General features: G+C 33.8%; 4 protein-coding genes and 1 non-coding gene across 6 annotated transcripts; 2 read left to right on the top strand and 3 right to left on the bottom strand.

Annotated features, from left to right (window-relative positions):
- Positions 1-465: 465 nt before the first annotated feature.
- AT1G66173 lies at positions 466-1,948 on the bottom strand. The gene has a single exon (NR_143591.1). It is a non-coding gene; the product is annotated as an other RNA (non-coding RNA).
- Positions 1,949-3,039: 1,091 nt separating this feature from the next.
- Positions 3,040-5,849, top strand: MMD1 (RING/FYVE/PHD zinc finger superfamily protein). Its single transcript, NM_105288.2, has 3 exons — positions 3,040-3,606; positions 3,841-4,084; positions 4,166-5,849. The coding sequence occupies exons 1-3, from the start codon at positions 3,312-3,314 to the stop codon at positions 5,739-5,741; spliced, it is 2,115 nt and encodes a 704-aa protein (NP_176791.2). The 5' UTR covers positions 3,040-3,311; the 3' UTR covers positions 5,742-5,849.
- Positions 5,850-5,925: 76 nt separating this feature from the next.
- Positions 5,926-7,338, bottom strand: CMPG1 (CYS, MET, PRO, and GLY protein 1). 2 transcript variants are annotated; one of them, NM_179516.1, is made up of 2 exons: positions 7,170-7,338; positions 5,926-7,121 (listed from the first exon to the last, which is right to left on the bottom strand). In NM_179516.1, exons 1-2 carry the CDS (start codon positions 7,314-7,316, stop codon positions 6,021-6,023), a joined length of 1,248 nt encoding a protein of 415 aa, NP_849847.1. In that variant the 5' UTR covers positions 7,317-7,338; the 3' UTR covers positions 5,926-6,020. The 2 variants fall into 2 exon arrangements, with proteins under 2 accessions (NP_849847.1, NP_564866.1); NM_105287.2 differs by having other exon boundaries at positions 5,926-7,338.
- Positions 7,339-9,752: 2,414 nt separating this feature from the next.
- TMK1 (transmembrane kinase 1) lies at positions 9,753-13,196 on the bottom strand. The gene is made up of 2 exons (NM_105286.4): positions 10,736-13,196; positions 9,753-10,651 (listed from the first exon to the last, which is right to left on the bottom strand). The coding sequence occupies exons 1-2, from the start codon at positions 13,029-13,031 to the stop codon at positions 10,119-10,121; spliced, it is 2,829 nt and encodes a 942-aa protein (NP_176789.1). The 5' UTR covers positions 13,032-13,196; the 3' UTR covers positions 9,753-10,118.
- Positions 13,197-15,698: 2,502 nt separating this feature from the next.
- Positions 15,699-16,004, top strand: CLE18 (CLAVATA3/ESR-RELATED 18; the record flags this gene model as incomplete). The annotated part of the gene is made up of 1 exon (NM_148631.1): positions 15,699-16,004. One exon carries the CDS (start codon positions 15,699-15,701, stop codon positions 16,002-16,004), a length of 306 nt encoding a protein of 101 aa, NP_683472.1.
- Positions 16,005-18,848: the final 2,844 nt, after the last annotated feature.

Here is an 18,848-nt window from a genome sequence, read left to right as displayed (position 1 = left end):
TCTTTAAAATTGATTTTCACAATTCTATTTTTTTTTATTGGAAGCTTTGAATAATATGATCAAAGGTCATGGATCATAAAACACGACAACATCATTTTACATCGAGTGGGAGAGCTGTAGAGAAAGCGAGTATAGTTTCAATTTGCAAATAAATTTGAAGAATTTATAATGTAACATCAACTTACTTTAGATCACAAATTTCGATGACACTTCAACAAAATAAAACTATATAATATAAGAAATAAATACGACAAATCATATGTCAAGGGAGAAAATAAGAAAAGAGCTATGCAGTCCCATGCTTCTATAGTTCTAGTCCACTTGTCTTGTGAGTTGTGTGTGGTAACGGGACCAGACTATGTTATCATTAGATATCAACTTATGATATGTTAACTCCATTAATTGTAGTCACGAAGATAAGCTCAAATGATATCTCTTTATAACATTATTGTTTCAAAATTAATATTCTATTTATTTTCTCAACAATAAAATACTGTTATGTACATCTAAATCAGAAAAGATAAGCTAAAATATTGAAACATAAAAAAGGGCAATACCAAAAGAACTTGGTAGTCTGTATTATGTGTTTTGCTTTGAGTCTATAGGGCATTTAGGAATGAATTTGATATATCTTGGTTTGTGTTCATATGTATTGGAAAGGAACTATTTGGGTATCAAATGAAGATGAACGATCATTCAAAATCATCTTACATATGACATGAGACGAGAGATTTCACTGCTAAATCAAAATCAAAATCAAACTTGGATACAAAATAGAAAAATAAATTATTTTTCATTTGTAGGTGGTGTACGGTTTATAGGACTAGGTGATATGTTGCGTTTATAGAGTCTTAAATCCTTCATTTAGCTTTTGTTTTTGAGTCATTTGTGGCGTCTGGTTTATAAGCCTAGTGATATGTTGCATTTTTAGTGTCTTAAGTCATTCATTTAGTTTTTGTTTTTGAGTCATTTGTCGCGTCGTAGGCCGTCTTTTTGGTCTTGTGTTGAGTCTTTTACTGTACTAGGTGCTTTTGCGGGATTTGGAAGTTTTGATACGTTATAGGCTTGTTCGAAAAAAAACGATCGAGAAAAGAAGTAGAGGACACCTAAGATCGATTGATCCATAGTTTGTACGTCAAAACATGTTAATGACCACTAGCCGTGGATCGATTGATACGAGAAGTGATGACGAATCGAAGTCCAATACCAGTAGCCAAAAATCGATGATCCAAGAGATTTTCTCTTTCTAGCATCATATACAAGATTGAAACATTGTCTATCAGCTATACTAAGATTCAAAAACTTAATTTTTCAAAGAATTTAAAAGCTTATATATGAGAAGGTATTTATTTTTGAATCTAACGGTTTGCTTATAAACATTTGTATAAAATACTTGAATGTAATTGGATATTGCAAAAAGACAAACAAAAAAAAAGAATTTGACCAAAAGAAAGAAAGAAAAGAAGATGGGACATATTTACATAGGGATCATCTGGATTAAGGAGACTTAAGAGTCGAATTTCTTAATGAAGGCATACTTTTCTTCTTGCTCCAAGGAGAAAACTCCACATGATATGAATCCAAAATATTTTTCATTGATGCAAAATTTTCATACATCATAGAAAATTCTAGTCTTTCGTAACTAATTCTATATATAACATATAAAAAAATACTTTTTAGATATAAATCAAGACAAACGAAAAACCAAAGATACTAAGAAAAACTTATCATCATGGGCTAGTTGAGTTTAACACAGTTGAGTTGCCTAAAGTGTTTATGAGCTGCACGATTTTCCGCAACCGCAGTGTCGACGACTTGTTTGCCTTGTTCGTCAGAAAAGATCGTAAAAAGATGAACAAGAGTGTCCATGATGCAACCAAGAAGAGGAATACTTGAGCAATTTGAATTAACTCGAGGAGACTGAGGATCATCCATATGCTCTTGAAAGATTGTAAGAGAGGATGAATAAAAGTAAAAGTAAAGAGGTAGTGGTGTATTTATCCAAATCCTCCTAATGCAAAGAGTGACTCGATGTCCACATACTCTTTGACGATTCAAAAAAGTAAGTTGATCTCAAAGAATAAAAATGCCTTAGCTTTTTCATTCTTTCTACGTGGAAAATTCAAATAAATCATTCATCCACTTATTTGTGTCTAGCTTCTATCTTCTGCATTGTACTATAAGATTTATTTTCGCAATTGATGGGTAATTGTTGAATTTATGGTTTTATGTGCCTTAGCTGATTAAAAATATTTGCAAAATAGATATATGTAGATAATTGATAAATTTTCAATATTCTCTAAAGAAGAAATCCGTTTTTTCTAAAATATACTATAAACTTTAAGGATCATAAATCATTTAGAAATAGTTACTCATTCTACCTTTTTAAATTGTTGTGGATCCAATTTTACAAATTGTAATGTAATTGTTGTGGATCTACCTCTTTCACAAAGTGTACAAGATATAGGTAGGTTCAGTACATGTTATAATATGTCTTGTTATAATATCTAAAATATTTTTGTATTGGTATATAATATTTAACACATTCAAATTTAGTCTATAACAAAATCAATACTAGTATATTTTATACAACAAATAATTACTGAAAAGTTTTTAAAATGCTAAAAACCATATAAAACTTTATAAATATTTTTTATAACATGCTTTAAGAATTTATAAATCCATATTTGTGGTATTTTTGAAAATAGAGAATAAAACAATAGTGCTTTTAAAAGGTTGTATTTTTGAAACTTTCCCACTGAATTAAATATTATTTAAAATTTCCAGCACCATAAAAAACAAAAAAAAAACAAATTTATGAATATACGAAAACACCACACTAACATCTAAGTTCTTTCAATAACTTAAAGTTAACACCGATGACATATTAAAGCTTCGCAAAATCACCAACTATATCTCCACATAATATAAATAAAATTCGAACTCTTCATTCACAAGAATAAATATTAAAAATGTGAATAATAGAGCTTTTAAAATAGAAAGGTTTGTAAAAATATATACTCAACAGAGTGATCTGTTGACCGACTGTTGACTTTGACTAACAAACTTCGGTTACAAAGATAAACGGCAAAGATCTACAACCGTCAGATCATGAACTCAATTAACAACCGTCAGATCTCAGTGGCAATTACGTAGATAATAATCAACACCAAGGGTATTTCTAAAACTACACAAAACGCATTTGAGCGGGTAAATTCCTCAGAGCTTCTTCTTCTTCGTCTCCATCGAAGCTAAAATCTCAAAACCCTAAAAGTCTCAGAATCAAAAGCGAACTCTATCATCACTCAAAAATGCCAGTCCCAATCATCGAAACGTGTCGTAAGAGAAAACGGAAGCCAAAAGTTTACAATCTACAACGATTCGGGGAAGATGGGTTTCCGATACAACGGAACGGAGCTTTTCGCGATCAAATTAGGGTTTTTTTACGGGACTGTGCGGAGATTGAAGATTATGATATCCGCGGTATGACTGTGTGGTGTACTCTTTTAAGCCATGAGACGAAGAGTTCTCTGATTCCGTTGTACATTGTTGAAGAAAATGTGAAACATTCATCGGAACCCTATTGCGATCACTGTCGTTGCACAGGTTTGTGGATTAGTTAATCCTTCTGGGTTCGATTTCGGGATTTGGGTTTAATCGCGTTAATCAATTTGGTGTTTGATGAGATTTTGAGAAACTGGGTAGGTTTTTGTGTATATGGGCTTGTTTCGATTAGGTTTGCAATTTTGTTGTTAGATTGATGGAAGTTGTGGAATTTTGGATTGATTTGGAGATTTTTGTTGAAAAGTTTTTAACTTTGGATTTTGTGTGTTTGTTTAGGTTGGAGTAACCATTTTGTGTCGAAGAGAAAATATCACTTCATTATTCCGATTGATACTGAGTGGAGTTTGCCATTAGAAGATGATGCTTTTGATTCTCAATCCCATGTTTTACATGGTTTGATTCATTGCAATGGTTTTGGTCATTTGGTATGTGTCAATGGTATGGAAAGTGGTTCTAAGTACTTATGCGGAAGAGAGATTGTGGACTTTTGGGATCGGCTTTGTAATAGTCTCGGAGCAAGGTAATGGAGACAACATTTATCTGTTCTTTTTGTGTTTGTTGGATTTTGCTTGGAAATTGATAGAGTGTGATCTTGTTGCAGGATGATTACTGTTGAAGATTTGGCTAAGAAGAGGTCTGTGGAACTGAGGTTGTTGTATGGTGTTGCTTATGGTCACTCTTGGTTTGGAAGATGGGGATATAAGTTCTGTTGTGGGAGTTTTGGTGTGACCAAGAATGAGTATGAGAATGCCATTGAGGCTCTTGGTTCACTTGAGATTGATCAAATCGAGTTTGATTTCGGTGAGCTTCGACAATCTAAGGAGATCAATCAGGTTTTTCGATATTACAGAGAAATGAGTGAAGGACACTTGAAGACTTTCAGAGATCTTTTGCGTTTTATGCTCATTATAAAGTCTCATGCTTCTCCTCAAAAGCTTCTTCCTGTGACTCCTCCTCTCTTGACAGATTCTCCTCATCAGAAGAGATCAAGCCGATTGCTTTTGAAGAAAAGTGATGTTGCGGATAATGACAAGTCTCCGAAATATAGGAACTATAGTACTGTGGCTGCAAATTTGGGTAGTAGATGGCCTGTGAGGAGACTAATATTTGCAGCTGAAGTGATAGTAGAGTCACTGAAAGAGATGAAAGCGTTGAAGCAGAACGGTATGACTCGACAAGATGTTAGGGATTCAGCTAGATTGCATATTGGAGATACCGGTCTGCTTGATTACGTGCTGAAGTCAATGAACAATGTGGTTGTTGGGGATGTTTTGGTTCGACGTTATGTTGATCCCATTACACGGATCCTGCACTATACAATACAGGATCTTGATGATGCGGTGAAAGCCAAAGAACCGAAGAAAAAAGAAGCTGTTGTGCTAGAGGAGATTACTCCGTTGAGGATTCTTACTCCATTGAAACCTGGAGCTGACGTTTATGGAGATCTGTTGTTACTATACACAAATGTGCTGTTGAACTATCCAGAATCTGAGCTAGTGAGATCTGCAACTCAAGCAATCTTAGACTCTAAACACTTCATCAAAGAGTGGCCTATATGGGACAACAATGACACAGTCTTGCAATTTCTTTGCCGTATCAATCCAAGTTTGGTTGATGTGAGATCCGAACAGACCACAGAGCTGCCTCCAGGCGAATTAGTCACAGTGCCATTACAAGCTACAGTCTATGATCTAAAGCAAGCCATTGAAGAGACCTTCAGAGATACTTACTGCATCTTGTCAAATTTTGTAGTGACTGAGATTGATGAGGTTGAAGAAGATATGAGTTTGATCGGTTCTTGTTCTGCTTTAACAGTGAGAGGTCATGGGATAGATTTGGAATCAAAACTCAAGTGTCAAGGTGGATGTGATACATGGATGGTGAAATGTATTTGCAGAGCTAGAGATGATGATGGCGAGAGGATGATATCTTGTGATGTTTGTGAGGTATGGCAACATACACGATGTTGTGGGATTGATGATTCAGATACTTTGCCTCCACTTTTTGTTTGTTCGAATTGCTGTGAAGAATTTGCAGAGCAACAGAGGAAAGTGCTGCAGCCAAAGTATGAGTTTCCAAGTTCAGAGAATGTGTTTTTGCTTGAATCTGCAGATGATTTCTTTGGAGATCAGAGATGTCTTGGTATGATTTTTCCTGAAGAAAACTATCTTTTGTAAAGTCAGTTTTTGGATCAAACTTTGTAGATAATCAATTCTTTTGTAAACAAAACCAAATTGTATATGTGATTTGTTTGCCTCAATATAAATGAGTTTGGCTTTGTGGTTTACAAGTTGGTTAAGAGACACTGTTTACAAAGAGAGGGTTTTAAAAACAGAGGAAATAAGAAACAGAGCTTTGTGAATAAGGTCTGGTTTATCAAACCGTCGGTCCAATCCGGTTTTTGGAAACATTGATGATTTGAAAAAAATTGTGGTGTTTCCTCTATACAAAATGTATTAAAATGGTTTCTTAACATGTTTAAACTCAATTGAAGAAGAATAAGAACGATCAACAAAACCATTCATCTTCATAACTTTATTCATCATCTTCAACAACTCTGTAACTTTCTCCTTAGTTCCTTCACCACATCCAACTTGTAACATGACAACAAGCTTCTTAAACGCACCTAATCTCAACGCTTCTTCAACTTCAGACCCATCACCACTTTTACAAACCTTCCACATCACAGAAACCAAATCTTTCTTCTCAGAAATCTTCAAAATCTTCTTCACCAAAATCGGTATCACCAGCTTGTTTCTTCTCACTTTCTCTCTTCCTTCTTTAGTTTCACAAATCACGTTTAATACCGTTAACGCTTTCTCGCAAACGCTGTTTTCTGAATCCACTAGCATCTCCACTGTTATATTCACAAGATCCAATTCAAGAAACCTTGATACGGTTTCTTGATTTGTCAAGATCATATGGTGGATTGATATTAACGAGTTGACGCATGTAGAATCGCGATTAATCGATTTCATGAACGCTTCTTGGACGCCATTGATCTTTGTTAACGCGTGAACGTGAGTTACGTTAAGCTCAAGAAGCTCTTTTATCAAAAACGCAGCGTTTTGATCACCATTTCTCAACAGTTCCACTAAACGATTAAACGACGACGTCGTGGTGAGTTTGGATTGACCTTCTAAACCAATGGGAAGCATCCACGTCAGCACAGACACAGTCTCCTCCAATAATAATGACGCATTTGCGTTTTCGGAAAACGCGTCGAAGCAAACGCAAAGAACCAATCCCGCGCCGTTTTCCTTAACGCATTTTCGATTCCTCTCGCTCTCTTTTCCTAGTCTCGTCATCTTCGTAACCATCTCCATGCACGCGGCGTAGTCTCCACGCCGCGTAGCAGCGGATAACCTCTCACAAATCTCGGAGACTTGATGACTGGTCACGGGTACACGAGGCGTCGGGATTCGTTCAATCCCGCCGCCTAGTGACGACCCGCACCAACCTTGAATCATCCTCCGAATCGTATGGTTCGGAATCTGTTCCAAACTTGTCAAAACCGTGTTTGTAACGGGACAAGTTTGGTACCCGGACTCGAACCACTTCTCGATGTTTTCGCGATCGTAAGTGATCCCCGAGGCAATAATCACCGGATCCTTCATTAGCTCGTAAGATATCGGACATTGAAACTGCGATGGTATGGTTATCTCCACTTCCTCCGAGCAACTTGTCACCGGAATGATCTCTTTCTTGCTAACACTTCCTCCACGACGTCTCACTCTCAATGAAAGTCCCATTCTTTGACCGTTTATTACTAATGGAGAACACAAGTGGGGATGAGAGATTTATATATGTATGGATGTGAATATAGAGATAATAAAATGTATGCATTTTAAATTAGTCGTTATCATACGCTTCTCGAACGCGAGTGGGTCAAAGTTAATTTTTAGGTAAAAGAAAAAAAAAACATATCACGGGAAAAATGATTTTTGAATTAATGAAGGTTTATGTCATATTATTCGCTAGCTGTTAAAGAAGCGTAAAAATTGACCGTTGAATGTTTGAATTTAATGACATTGACAACTAATCCAGAAATAGGAAAAAATTAAAGTTCTTAAACCTATTCTTGGGTTGTTTTTTTTGTTTCGCTCTTCTTTTTTGGTCTTGAGGATTGAGTTTTTTTTTTCACAAAAAGAAATCAACTGTAAAACTTTTTTTTTATATCAATGTTAAATATTTATATTTTTTTGCAAGCTTTTGAAAAAAATTACAGAAAAATATAAGTAGAAGGAAAAAATCGAAAGCAGAAGAAAATAACAAAAACTATAACAGACTACAACATAAACAACAAAAAGCCATAAGCAAAAATCCAACAAGTTGACTTCCGGTAAGAAACACCGATTCCGAACCGCGAACATCAAATATTTGTGATTTTAAAGAGTTTGTGCCTTTTTGGTATGTTTTGGTAAGATCGATTATGCATAAAAAATATTAGACAAATATAGATGTAGAAAATTATGTTGATAAGATTTTTCTTATAACCCCGAAACCAAATCGGTCTACAATTTAGTTTGGTTTAATCGTAGTGAGAAACCATACAAATTAGAGAGTATTTTTAGTCTACAATTGGAGAGTATTTTTGTCTTTGCTATAAAAAATAATATTGAAATGAAGAATGATGTGAAATCGGCTAGAGATTGACTAAGTCAGTGGTCAAGAGTCGGTGCATGAAAACGCTACCATGCGCATATGGACATTACGTAACGTTCTTACCTGTTTTGATAATTCGCTTGAGATTTTATGAGTCTGTCCATATTTCTCCCACTACATATATCCTTCTTTAAGAAAAGGAAAAGATAATATTAGTAAGAAACACGGCAACACCTATCTCCAACTCATAATGTGATTATGTGAACCATCCTTGATATTGTGTTTCCAGCTATCTTTGTGTCCACCAGCATCTTAGCCAAACTATATTACACAACTTGCTTCATTTCTACATAATAACTTTAGGTTCGAAATCGAATGGAATGGGCTTCATTGTTGGAGAGTTGGGCTTCAATTTTGTAAACTCTTTTTAGCGATTTAGTTGGTTTAATTCTTTGAGATACTTCGATGAACTCGAGTAACATAGTAGTGCGCAAAATTCAAATCTATGTACTTCTCTTCGTTAAGACTGGTGACACAAACAATTTTATAATAAACAAAAATGTTATTTACCTCAAAAATGATAAGGAGACCAAGATTATTTAGAGAATTAATAGAAAAAGTAAGGTTAAGTTAGTGCATGTACCTGAAAAGAGAAATTGATCCTATATTTTACGTAAAAAAGTGTTAATCTTAATTGAAAAATAAAATTCTGAGATATCATTTACTAAAATAATAAGAGAATTGTTATTTTATTACTACTTCTGACTCAATCGATTTTTGTACTATCTTGTGACTTGTAACATATGAAATGTTATTTATATGCATACAACGAGATAAAGACTACCTGTTTAGTAGCACTGTACAATGTGAACATAAATCATCCATAGACCATAGTACTAAACGTGTTAAATAAATAAAGATCTCACTTTTTCCAAATTTCAGAGCATAATCTTGGTTTGGTCTAATATTTTTTTGATTATGAAAAGAAAGTATATAAATAAGAAATAATGTGTCTCTCTTTGCTTATGAGACACAAAAGTACAAATGTGAGAAAAAGTATTACTATCTCCCTGTTCTCTGTGCTGTATTGAATTGTACTTATTTATACACAACTTTAAATTGATGATAAGTGTAACGATATTAACATAATTATGTTTTAGATTTCCAGTCCAAGGTTTCTATTTTGTTTTAAAATCAGCCTAACAAAACAAAAATATAATCGAATTATTGTAGTCCTGACCAAAACTTTGTTTATTTCTTTGAATTGGTTGAACTGTTACCAAACGTTATCTTGATGATTTATAATTTCTAAAAATACACTGTCCTTTTCTCGTTTTCATGTAACCAAAATACATACAAGTTTGATATGAATGAATATTAGCCAAAATCTGAAACTTAAATTTCTTTAAAAACCGAAACCATACCTAATCATCCATTTTATAATAAGTTTTATTTACTTTGGATGCTATTACAATGTTCAACACTCTACCTACATGATACCATGATAAAAAAAAAAGTTGTGAATCTGTGTCACCAGATACTAATTTAATCCAATACTTATATATTAATACTAGGTATTAAGTCCGAAACTAAATTCACAGAAAACATTTTGGTTGAGATCAAGTTGATGTCAATTTATAAAGATATTTAAAAAATGAAGATCCAAACAAAAGAGACAGCCATGTGAAGATGGATCCAATGCCAACCTCTCTACCTCACTGTCATTTACCATTTCCCACAAACTTGAAGTACACACGTCAACTTTTCTAAATCAACAAACCAACAAATAAAACACTCAACATCAAAATAATATTAAGACACCCAAATTAAGCCCTAAATGTTACTTGCATCACAAGAAACATGAAAGAATTGTGAGGGGAAGAAGAGGAGAGGAAACACAAATATACAAAAGGAGAAAAATCAAATCTGGGTTTCAAGGAATCTCTCATTCATCGTCCATCTACTGAAGTGAATGACTCTGCGAATCCGTAAGGTCTAGTGGGAATACTCATCTGCGTGTTGTCCAAGCTAGGTAAAAGTGATGAAGTTGAAGATTCGAGATCACTTCTTCCTTCATAAGCTTGCCATTTCTTAAGTGCTTGAGGTAAAGACATGTCGAGATCGATACCATATATGTCTTCTGGATTCTGATCCGACGGTTTCCATAGCTCAACGAGTGATGACAGAATGTTGACTGCGTGTCCCATGTCTGGTCTCTGGTAAGGCTCACGGGCACAGCAATGGCCTGCTAGTTCAGCAACAGTGTGAACGCTGGCTAAGGTTTCTTCGTCTAGGTCTATTGTCGTGTCGATCGCTTTCTTGAATGATGCTTCTTTGTTGATGTACATCCGTTTGAACCAAGAGACCAAGTGAATGCTTTCTTCTGGTTGCGATTCGTCTAGAGATTTTCTTCCCGTTATGAGTTCCATTAGGATTACCCCGAAGCTGTATACATCGACCTTCGTTGTCACTCGACCCGTTACTGCAACAAACAAGATCACAATCATCATCAATAAACAATCTTTAGTACAAACTGAATCATATCATCATAAAGAAACAAACTAACCTGCGTATTCGGGTGCCAAGTAACCAAATGTTCCAGCGATTCTAGTCTCAATCGATCCTTTTCCTTCAGGAGCGAGACGAACGAGTCCAAAGTCTGCAACTTTCGCCCTCATATCATCCCCAAGAAGAATGTTAGAAGGCTTAAGATCCCTGTGTATAAAGCTCTGGTGAGCTAATCCATGGAGATACTCCACACCTCTAGCAACATCCAAAGCTAAAGTCAATCTCTGTTTCCACAACAGAGGCTTAAGTCCTTCCTCTGACCACTCAAACAAATGCCTACTCAATGTCCCTTGAGGCATATACTCATACACAAGTAACTTCTCATTCCCATCCAAACAATAACCAAGAAGCGTAACCAAATGACGATGCCTAACCTTTGTTAAAACCGCAATCTCTGATTTAAACTCCGCAAAGCCTTTACCAGCAATAACTCCATTCTCCATTCTCTTAACCGCAATCTTCGTTCCATCGTGCAACTCGCCTTTATACACAACCCCGAAACCTCCTGATCCAAGAATGTTATCTGAACTGAAGTTGTTAGTCACAGAACGAAGCACTTGGATTGATATCAGCATGTTTCCTGCTTCCACCATTTGAATATTATCTCCAACCTCACTTGTACCAGGAAGCGTATAAGTATCACTTATCCCTCCAACGCTTACGCTTGAACCCGCAACTGTAATCTTAACACTCTCATTGTCAGACCCCGAATGTCGCGGATGCACCACTACTGCATTTGAGCTCTCACTTCCTGAGAATCTCTTCTGCCTCTTTTTGTACCAACAGAAAACTAACAAACCAATCAAGAAGATTGATAACAAACCTCCAAGAACTGAACCAACAATGATTCCTATAAAAGTCGAAGACTTCATTCCTCTCCGGTCTTTATCACCGTTGATACCTGAACCCGAACCACCTGAAGGCGAAGAAGAACCAGGAGAAGACAAAGAGCTTTTATCCTTTCCAATGTCAGGATTACCATTAGTATTCACAACAACATTGCTTCTAAAACCCGGGACCTTCCCGAAAAGCTTGTTACTCGAAACATCGAGTGTTTTGAGATTAGGTAACGTTGTAAGCTCTTGAGGAATCATACCAGTAAGATTGTTGATACCAAGAATGATTCTTTGAAGCGACTTGATCGCTCCAAACTCGGGAGAAATCGTCCCGGTTAGTTCCATTTTCTCAAGACTGATAACAGTAATGTTCCCATTGCTACAAGCTATCCCAATCCAGTTAGTACAAGGATCGTTTCCTTTCCAACTCTCAGCGAGCCGGGGCGGATAATCGAATGAACTAGCTATCAAAAGCAAAGACTTCACTCTAGGATCACACTCACCAGGACTAGACAAGCAAAAGCTGTTAGAATCTTTATCCAAATCAACTGAAACAGAGCTCTTAAACACAGGCACTGGTCCTTGTAGATGATTATTCGTCAAGTTCACAACTTTAAGTGACTCAAGACTTAACAAAGACGCAGGAACTGGACCTGTAAAGGAGTTATCTCTCAAACTCAAGCTCTCAAGCTCCTTAAGACCCGAAAAGTCCGGTAAAGGACCCGAAAACTTGTTGGAGTGAAGCCAAACCTCTTTTAAACCAGTCATGTTCTGAAGAACAGTAATATCACCGGTTAGTTTCTGACCATTGAGCCACAATGACTGAACCTGAGAGCCAGCTAAACTCATAGGCAACTCTCCTTCTAAGTTGTTGAAAGCCAAATGCAAAATCGACAAACCGGGAAACTCATCCGGTCCGAGAAAACCGGGTAAAGAACCGGAAACATTAGCCGAATTAGCAGAGAAATTCTGAAGAGCAGAAGCATTTCTCAAACTCTCTGGAATCTCCCAACTCTTAAAAGGATTGTTATCAATTTCTACAGATTGTAACGAAGTTAAACCTTGAAAGACATCACTAGGGATAGAATCAAAGTTGTTGTTACTTAACATCAAGACTTGTAATGAAGCTAAACCACTTAAAGAAGGAACAGGACCAGAGATGTTGTTCCATTGAAGCTCAAGTCTTTCAAGCTCTGATAAGTTACGTAGATCAGGAGAAAGTGTACCTTGAAGACCCGAATGCCCGATTTGGATCCGGGTCACACGTTTTGTTCCTGTACAAACGATGTGAGTCCATTTACATGGGTCAGGGTCAGACCAACCGAAAGAACTGGGTGGGTTTAAGCTTTTCTTGAGTGATAACATCGCTGAGAGATCTCCATCAGAATCAGCTTTAGAAAGAGATAGAAGAAGAAGAAAGGTAAATGAAAATAGAAGAAAGGTTCTTCTTTTCTTCATAGCTTGAAGAAACAGAGGATTGAAGAAGAAACAGAGAGATAAAGAGAGAAATGTGAAGAAAGTTTGAAGCTTTTAGGAAATGGGAAGATGGGCCATTGAGAGAGAAGGAAGAAGATGAAACTATGAAGCAGAAGCCAAGGAGACTGCACATGGGATGTCTGTCCCACTAAGCCAATGACAGTTTGGTAACAGATTAGATATATTTATTTTTATTTTTATTTTATTTTGGAGTTTTTTAATTTATTTAATTTTTATCATAGGATTGAGATAACGTTTATTTGGAAAATAATTAAAGGTTGTAGTGGATATATTGACTACGTAGTGTGAGTTGGATTTTGTCAAATGCTTCACACAAACGAAATGGTGAAATAGAAAAGCAATTAATATCTCAATTTTGCTTTTTCATTGGTAAAAGATGTATCGTTTAAATTGCCAAAAATATCTCAAATTTGCTTTTTTGTATCTTGGTAAGTTATGTATATATACGAGATTTTAATTTTTAGACAAGTTGTTTATTCGCACAAAAAAAAAAAAGACAAGTTGTTTATAAGGGTGAATTTGTTATGTAATTCAAATTAGAGGGGATTATTACTTTATTAGCAAGAAAATATGGTTAAATTTTCGTAAATAAGTGGTGTGTTTTAGTGTGAGTAATTTTCAAAATAATGTTTATAGGATAAATAGCATAACAGAGTTGAATTTTATACGCAGAACTTACATTACTATTATGTTAAGTCAAAATTCATAATCCAAACCATTTTTTAAATCACAAACGAAAAATGAAGTACAGTATTAAAAATGCAGTTCACTAATTTCATAAGAAGAAGAAAAAAACACAAATCATGGTTATTTAGTGGTATTTGTTTAATAAGAAATACAGTAAGTAATAGTTGTTGTAACTTGCAAGTAAAATCACTAAATTCAATTAACCAAAGAGTAGAATCCTTGTGCCAGCTACACATTCTGAACCTTTTATTTCTAAATACGTAATTGAAGAAAATTAATGTCTTGAAAGTTGAAAAGTTAAAAAGTAATTATAGGCGAAAGTTCGATTTTCTTATATATATTCTATATTCGGTAGTTCACCAAAATGATAACTAAACAATTTAATTGGTTGTATTTTAGTGATCACACATCGAGGGTTCTAGGCTGTCAATGGCATAAGAGTGCAAAAGTTGTGAAAAAGATTGGCAAATGATTCGTAGATAACACACAAAAAAAAGCATAAAATATCAGTATAATATATATCAATTACTATCAAAGTTATTATAAAAAGCATACAGTTGTCAAAACAAAATTTCATAAAGAAGTCTCGACTAACGACCCGAAAGTCCGCAACAAAGATATACAAACAAATAATGAAATAATTATTATATTAATATTATATGAATGTTTTAATACATATAATATGAATATATGTGGATACAATTAATATGCAAATTTTTATAAATTTGATGTGTCTGTTTTTAGCAAAATGCTACATGTATCTTTCGTTGCTGTCTCATGAATCATGATGATTTAAAGTCCTTTTATCTTTTTATTTTTAGTTTTTTACTATTATATTGTTATTACTTTCTATGAGATTTTTTTTTTTTTTAATATGTGTATAAGAAAAACCCAGGTGAAGCTTATTCCCCATGCACATGGCTCTCTGCAAGATCTACAAGGAAAAAAAAAACTTTATCATTTCTAATTCTAACTATATAATGTTTTATTTTTTTAGGTTGGATAATAATTGTGTTTGTCATAAATTAGGGAATGATGATGAATATTGTAGTGAGTGAGACCTGTCAAAAATACTAAATGAACTCAACTTTTTCAAATCAGTGCAAGACTTTATTATATTACTTTATTGAAAACAAAAATTTGTTACTTGTTGGGTGTTAAAAGAGTATCACGTAGCATACCAACATAATAATGTATAGCTGAAAGATCTGTTCCAAACGATTATAACGTATATGTCATCAATATAAGTATATAGCAATGAATGTAACTCACAAATTCAATACAAAAGAACATGTTATATATTTGCAAGGAAATTTTTCTAGCAATTCGGCAAATAGCATGTAACAAGAGATTTATGTTCGAAACCAATCTGTCACAATATTAGATCCATCGCAAAAATATTTCCGTAAAGTGATATTCCACAAAATTGCTTCACAAAGGCTAAATTTTCAAATCATTGGGTTTATTTTCATGAAAATATGAAATTCTATAAATGTTTTATGATTTAGAAAATGTCTACCATATATGAACGAACAAATTAACTACATAGATGAGATTTAAATAAAATTTTCAAAAATGAGATTTTGTTACCATGAAATAAAGAATAGCCTTATGAAGATTTCAAAACGAAAAATTGAAACTAAATTTAGTCGCAACACAATTATTTTATGGTCAAATAAGTAAAAACAAATTAAAAATGAGATTACCATGAAATAATTCGGGAAAACTTTTTTTTTTTGGGTCAAACAATTGGGGTTCAGTTAAAAGGGTCAAGTACATATCTTCTAATATACTCAAGTCAATTGCAATTGACATTTGATTAGCTTCCCTTAATTAAGATTAAAATTCCACTATAAAAATAAAAAGGAGGAAACAAGAGTGTAGCCAACTAAAAAAATCTATACAAAAACAATCAAAAAGCAAAAAATAAGGATCAGAAAGATGCATTTGTTAAAAGGTGGTGTGGTATTAATCATAACGCTAATCTTGTTCCTAATAACGTCGTCTATTGTTGCTATTCGTGAAGACCCATCGTTGATTGGAGTAGACAGACAGATCCCAACAGGTCCTGATCCTTTACATAATCCTCCTCAGCCTTCACCAAAACATCATCATTGGATCGGAGTCGAGGAAAACAATATCGACCGGTCTTGGAATTATGTGGATTATGAATCTCATCATGCACATAGTCCTATACATAACTCTCCTGAGCCTGCACCATTATATCGTCATTTGATTGGAGTCTAGAACAAATATATATATATATATATATTTAATCATCTACATGCAGATATATTTTTTAGTATGAGAATGAGTTTGGAGTGGTAAAACCGTAATATGTAGATTCCATTAGTTTGCGTATACAGATATAGTTTGTATTAGAGATTGACATAGATAATCGAAAGCTTTGTTAGCAGAAAAAAAAACAGATTGATTATGACCTTATAAACTATTTAAATTCGAATGCAAAAATATGCACACTTCTTCTACAATTAAAGAAAAATGGGCCTTGGGTCAATATGTATGCAAACAACATAAGTGCACACACAAAAAACCAATGCTAATAGAGTAATCGCCATTGATCAATTGCATGCAAGCACATATATATGGATTTCATTTTTATTTTTTTTGTAGGATACTTAGTTGGAAAATGATGATCAAAGTTGTGATTCTATGTTTACAAAACCACTTTTGATTAGAAAGTCTGGTCATGACTCATGAGCCCAACGAGTTGAAATATGGGCTTAGGGTCCCTAAAATGTTTAAGCTCATCTCATATGAAAATAGATCCCCAAACATAACTAGGTCCTCAATTTTTTCAATCTTTAAAATATGCTCTCATTTTCAAAACCTATCTTAAAAACCTAAGAAATTTATATTTTAGGGCCGACTGTGATTAGAACACTGGTGGTTTCTTTACAAAATAAAGTGTTGGTTGATGCAATTGGCATAGTGGATCACCTCATTTCGCTGTACACTTTCAATGTTTTTCCTCGATCCACCATATTTAGGTTTTTTAACCTCTCGTTTTTAGTCCACTTATTTGTTTATGAATAGCTTTTCATGAATATTTAGTTATTTTACGAAATTTATGCTCTGAAAATAACTATAGAAAATATTATCCCAACGACATAGATAAATACTAGTCTAAGTACATCATTTTGTCATGGAGTACTGATATTTTGCTTTACGCCTTTACGAGGTTTGAGTTACTCCACTTTTACAGTTCATTTCTCCCAAGTGCATGCATTAGTTCGGTCAGACAAAAATGAGAACCTCCACATGGAAAATTATGGAAATCAGTCACTAAAAAACAAATATTTAAGATTAAGCCTAATCCAAGATAAACTTTATTCCTTTATCATGTAATATAATCATAGGTAGAGAAAGAGCCATCACCCATGTGCTTAGCCTTCTGATAACCTACTTGTTAGGTGTTTAAGTACTATATGAGCACTCTATACATATTTATCTTTCCATGGCAGTTGCCTCCAAACGATTTTTTTTTTTTTTTTTAACTTTTGCATCTCATACATGGATACATAAAAAACCCCTGCTCTATATAAGAATTGTGACTTCGAGAAAACTCGTAAACGAGCTCACGGCATCTACTTACTCATCTGATATACCATACCTCGACGGCTCTAATCTTTAATCCATTATCTCCCATAAACAATATTATTGTTGTCTTATTAAAAAAAAAATCTTTTATATATCTATATTTGTTTGTTCTTATTTTTCACATTGTTTATTTAGTTCATTTTATGTATAATCCATCAAATCTATAATTATCCGTCTAAACATCACTGTCACTGATTTTAGTTAAAACATTCTATGGCGTGTAGCACTTAGGTGACCACTCCTAAATTTTTAGTAAAACGTTTATAATTCTCAAAAATCTTTTTTACTTATATAAATTTTTGATTAGGCAACTCGTTTCTTGTTTCATGATTGGTGAAATAGAACCGATAATGTCTATTGATATTTTAATATAAAATAGCTTCAATATAGTACTAGATTAGTATGCAACTTTTATCGGATGTCGTTTATGGCTCTAAAAATTTACTGCGCATACCAAGAATCACATGCAATAAAGGGACAGCTATTTGAAGCTGCATGGGCTATACTTATATAATTATACTATTATTATTCTATCAGAGTCGGTAAGGTAAAGCTTTTGAGCAAACACTACCACCTGAAACTTGAGTATGTAAGAAAAAAAATCTTCATCTACAAAACCAAATCTTCAAAGTTCCGTTTCACGTCTTGTCATCTTTTTCAAAAGAGTTTTTTTGATAAAACTATACCTTTGATCTATAATTATATTACTACTAGGCTTGTGATATTAAAACTCTTTTAAGTTAAGTGGAAGATGAAAACACTTTGTGGAAAAGGAACTGGAGACGAACGAGAAAACTGAAAGTTAAAGGGAAAAAGTATTAATAATGCAAAAATAAAATAGTGAACGTTTTAGTAAAGGGAACAAGCATGTGGCTATAGATTTTGTTAATCTGCACAAAAGTTAAGAATGCACATTAAAACTGAATAAAAAATTGAAAGTATCAAACTCAGACAGAAAAAATCAAAATACATGTGTTGACAAACAGAAAAACAAAATTTTCAGGGCTTGGAAACAAAGGAAAACTACATACAAATTCCAAAATATGTCAATGTACATAAAGATTTGATGATCTACTTTATTTTGCAAATAGCGTATCCCCACACTTCTTTGAAAAATCTTAATTTTAATTCGGAAAATAATCTTTACGGAATATCTGATGTTATGCAAATAAATAGTTTATACAAAAAATAACTTACATAACCATAGCTAGATATCATTAAAAGGTTGTTATAGGCGAAACAAAATGCTCATCATATCAACAAAAAAAAAAAGAGAAAATGGATTAATCGGCAATAGCATAATTATACTATAACATCATGACTATGAATCAATTGTGAATTGTGATTTTTTAGTCTTGTATAAATTATATACGCAAATAATTGGAAGCCACATGTCAATCTATTCTTTATTTTTGGAAGAAAATTGTCAATCTAGTCATTACCAATTGATTGTGTGAATTGGAAAATTGA

This window comes from Arabidopsis thaliana (assembly GCF_000001735.4).
Source record: "Arabidopsis thaliana chromosome 1 sequence".
Taxonomy (NCBI): domain Eukaryota; kingdom Viridiplantae; phylum Streptophyta; class Magnoliopsida; order Brassicales; family Brassicaceae; genus Arabidopsis; species Arabidopsis thaliana.
This window is presented reverse-complemented; position numbering and strand designations above follow the sequence as displayed.

What these genes read in the sequence shown, in the direction of transcription:
- MMD1 (NM_105288.2), top strand. Translation starts at nt 3,312, where the DNA reads ATGCCAGTCCCAATCATCGAAACGTGTCGTAAGAGAAAACGGAAGCCA. An exon ending in CGATCACTGTCGTTGCACAG is followed by an intron (nt 3,607 to 3,840) that starts GTTTGTGGATTA and finishes GTGTTTGTTTAG; the next exon opens with GTTGGAGTAACCATTTTGTG. An exon ending in TGTAATAGTCTCGGAGCAAG is followed by an intron (nt 4,085 to 4,165) that starts GTAATGGAGACA and finishes ATCTTGTTGCAG; the next exon opens with GATGATTACTGTTGAAGATT.
- CMPG1 (NM_105287.2), bottom strand. Translation starts at nt 7,316, where the DNA reads ATGGGACTTTCATTGAGAGTGAGACGTCGTGGAGGAAGTGTTAGCAAG.
- TMK1 (NM_105286.4), bottom strand. Translation starts at nt 13,031, where the DNA reads ATGAAGAAAAGAAGAACCTTTCTTCTATTTTCATTTACCTTTCTTCTT. An exon ending in CTTGGCACCCGAATACGCAG is followed by an intron (nt 10,652 to 10,735) that starts GTTAGTTTGTTT and finishes TGTTTGTTGCAG; the next exon opens with TAACGGGTCGAGTGACAACG.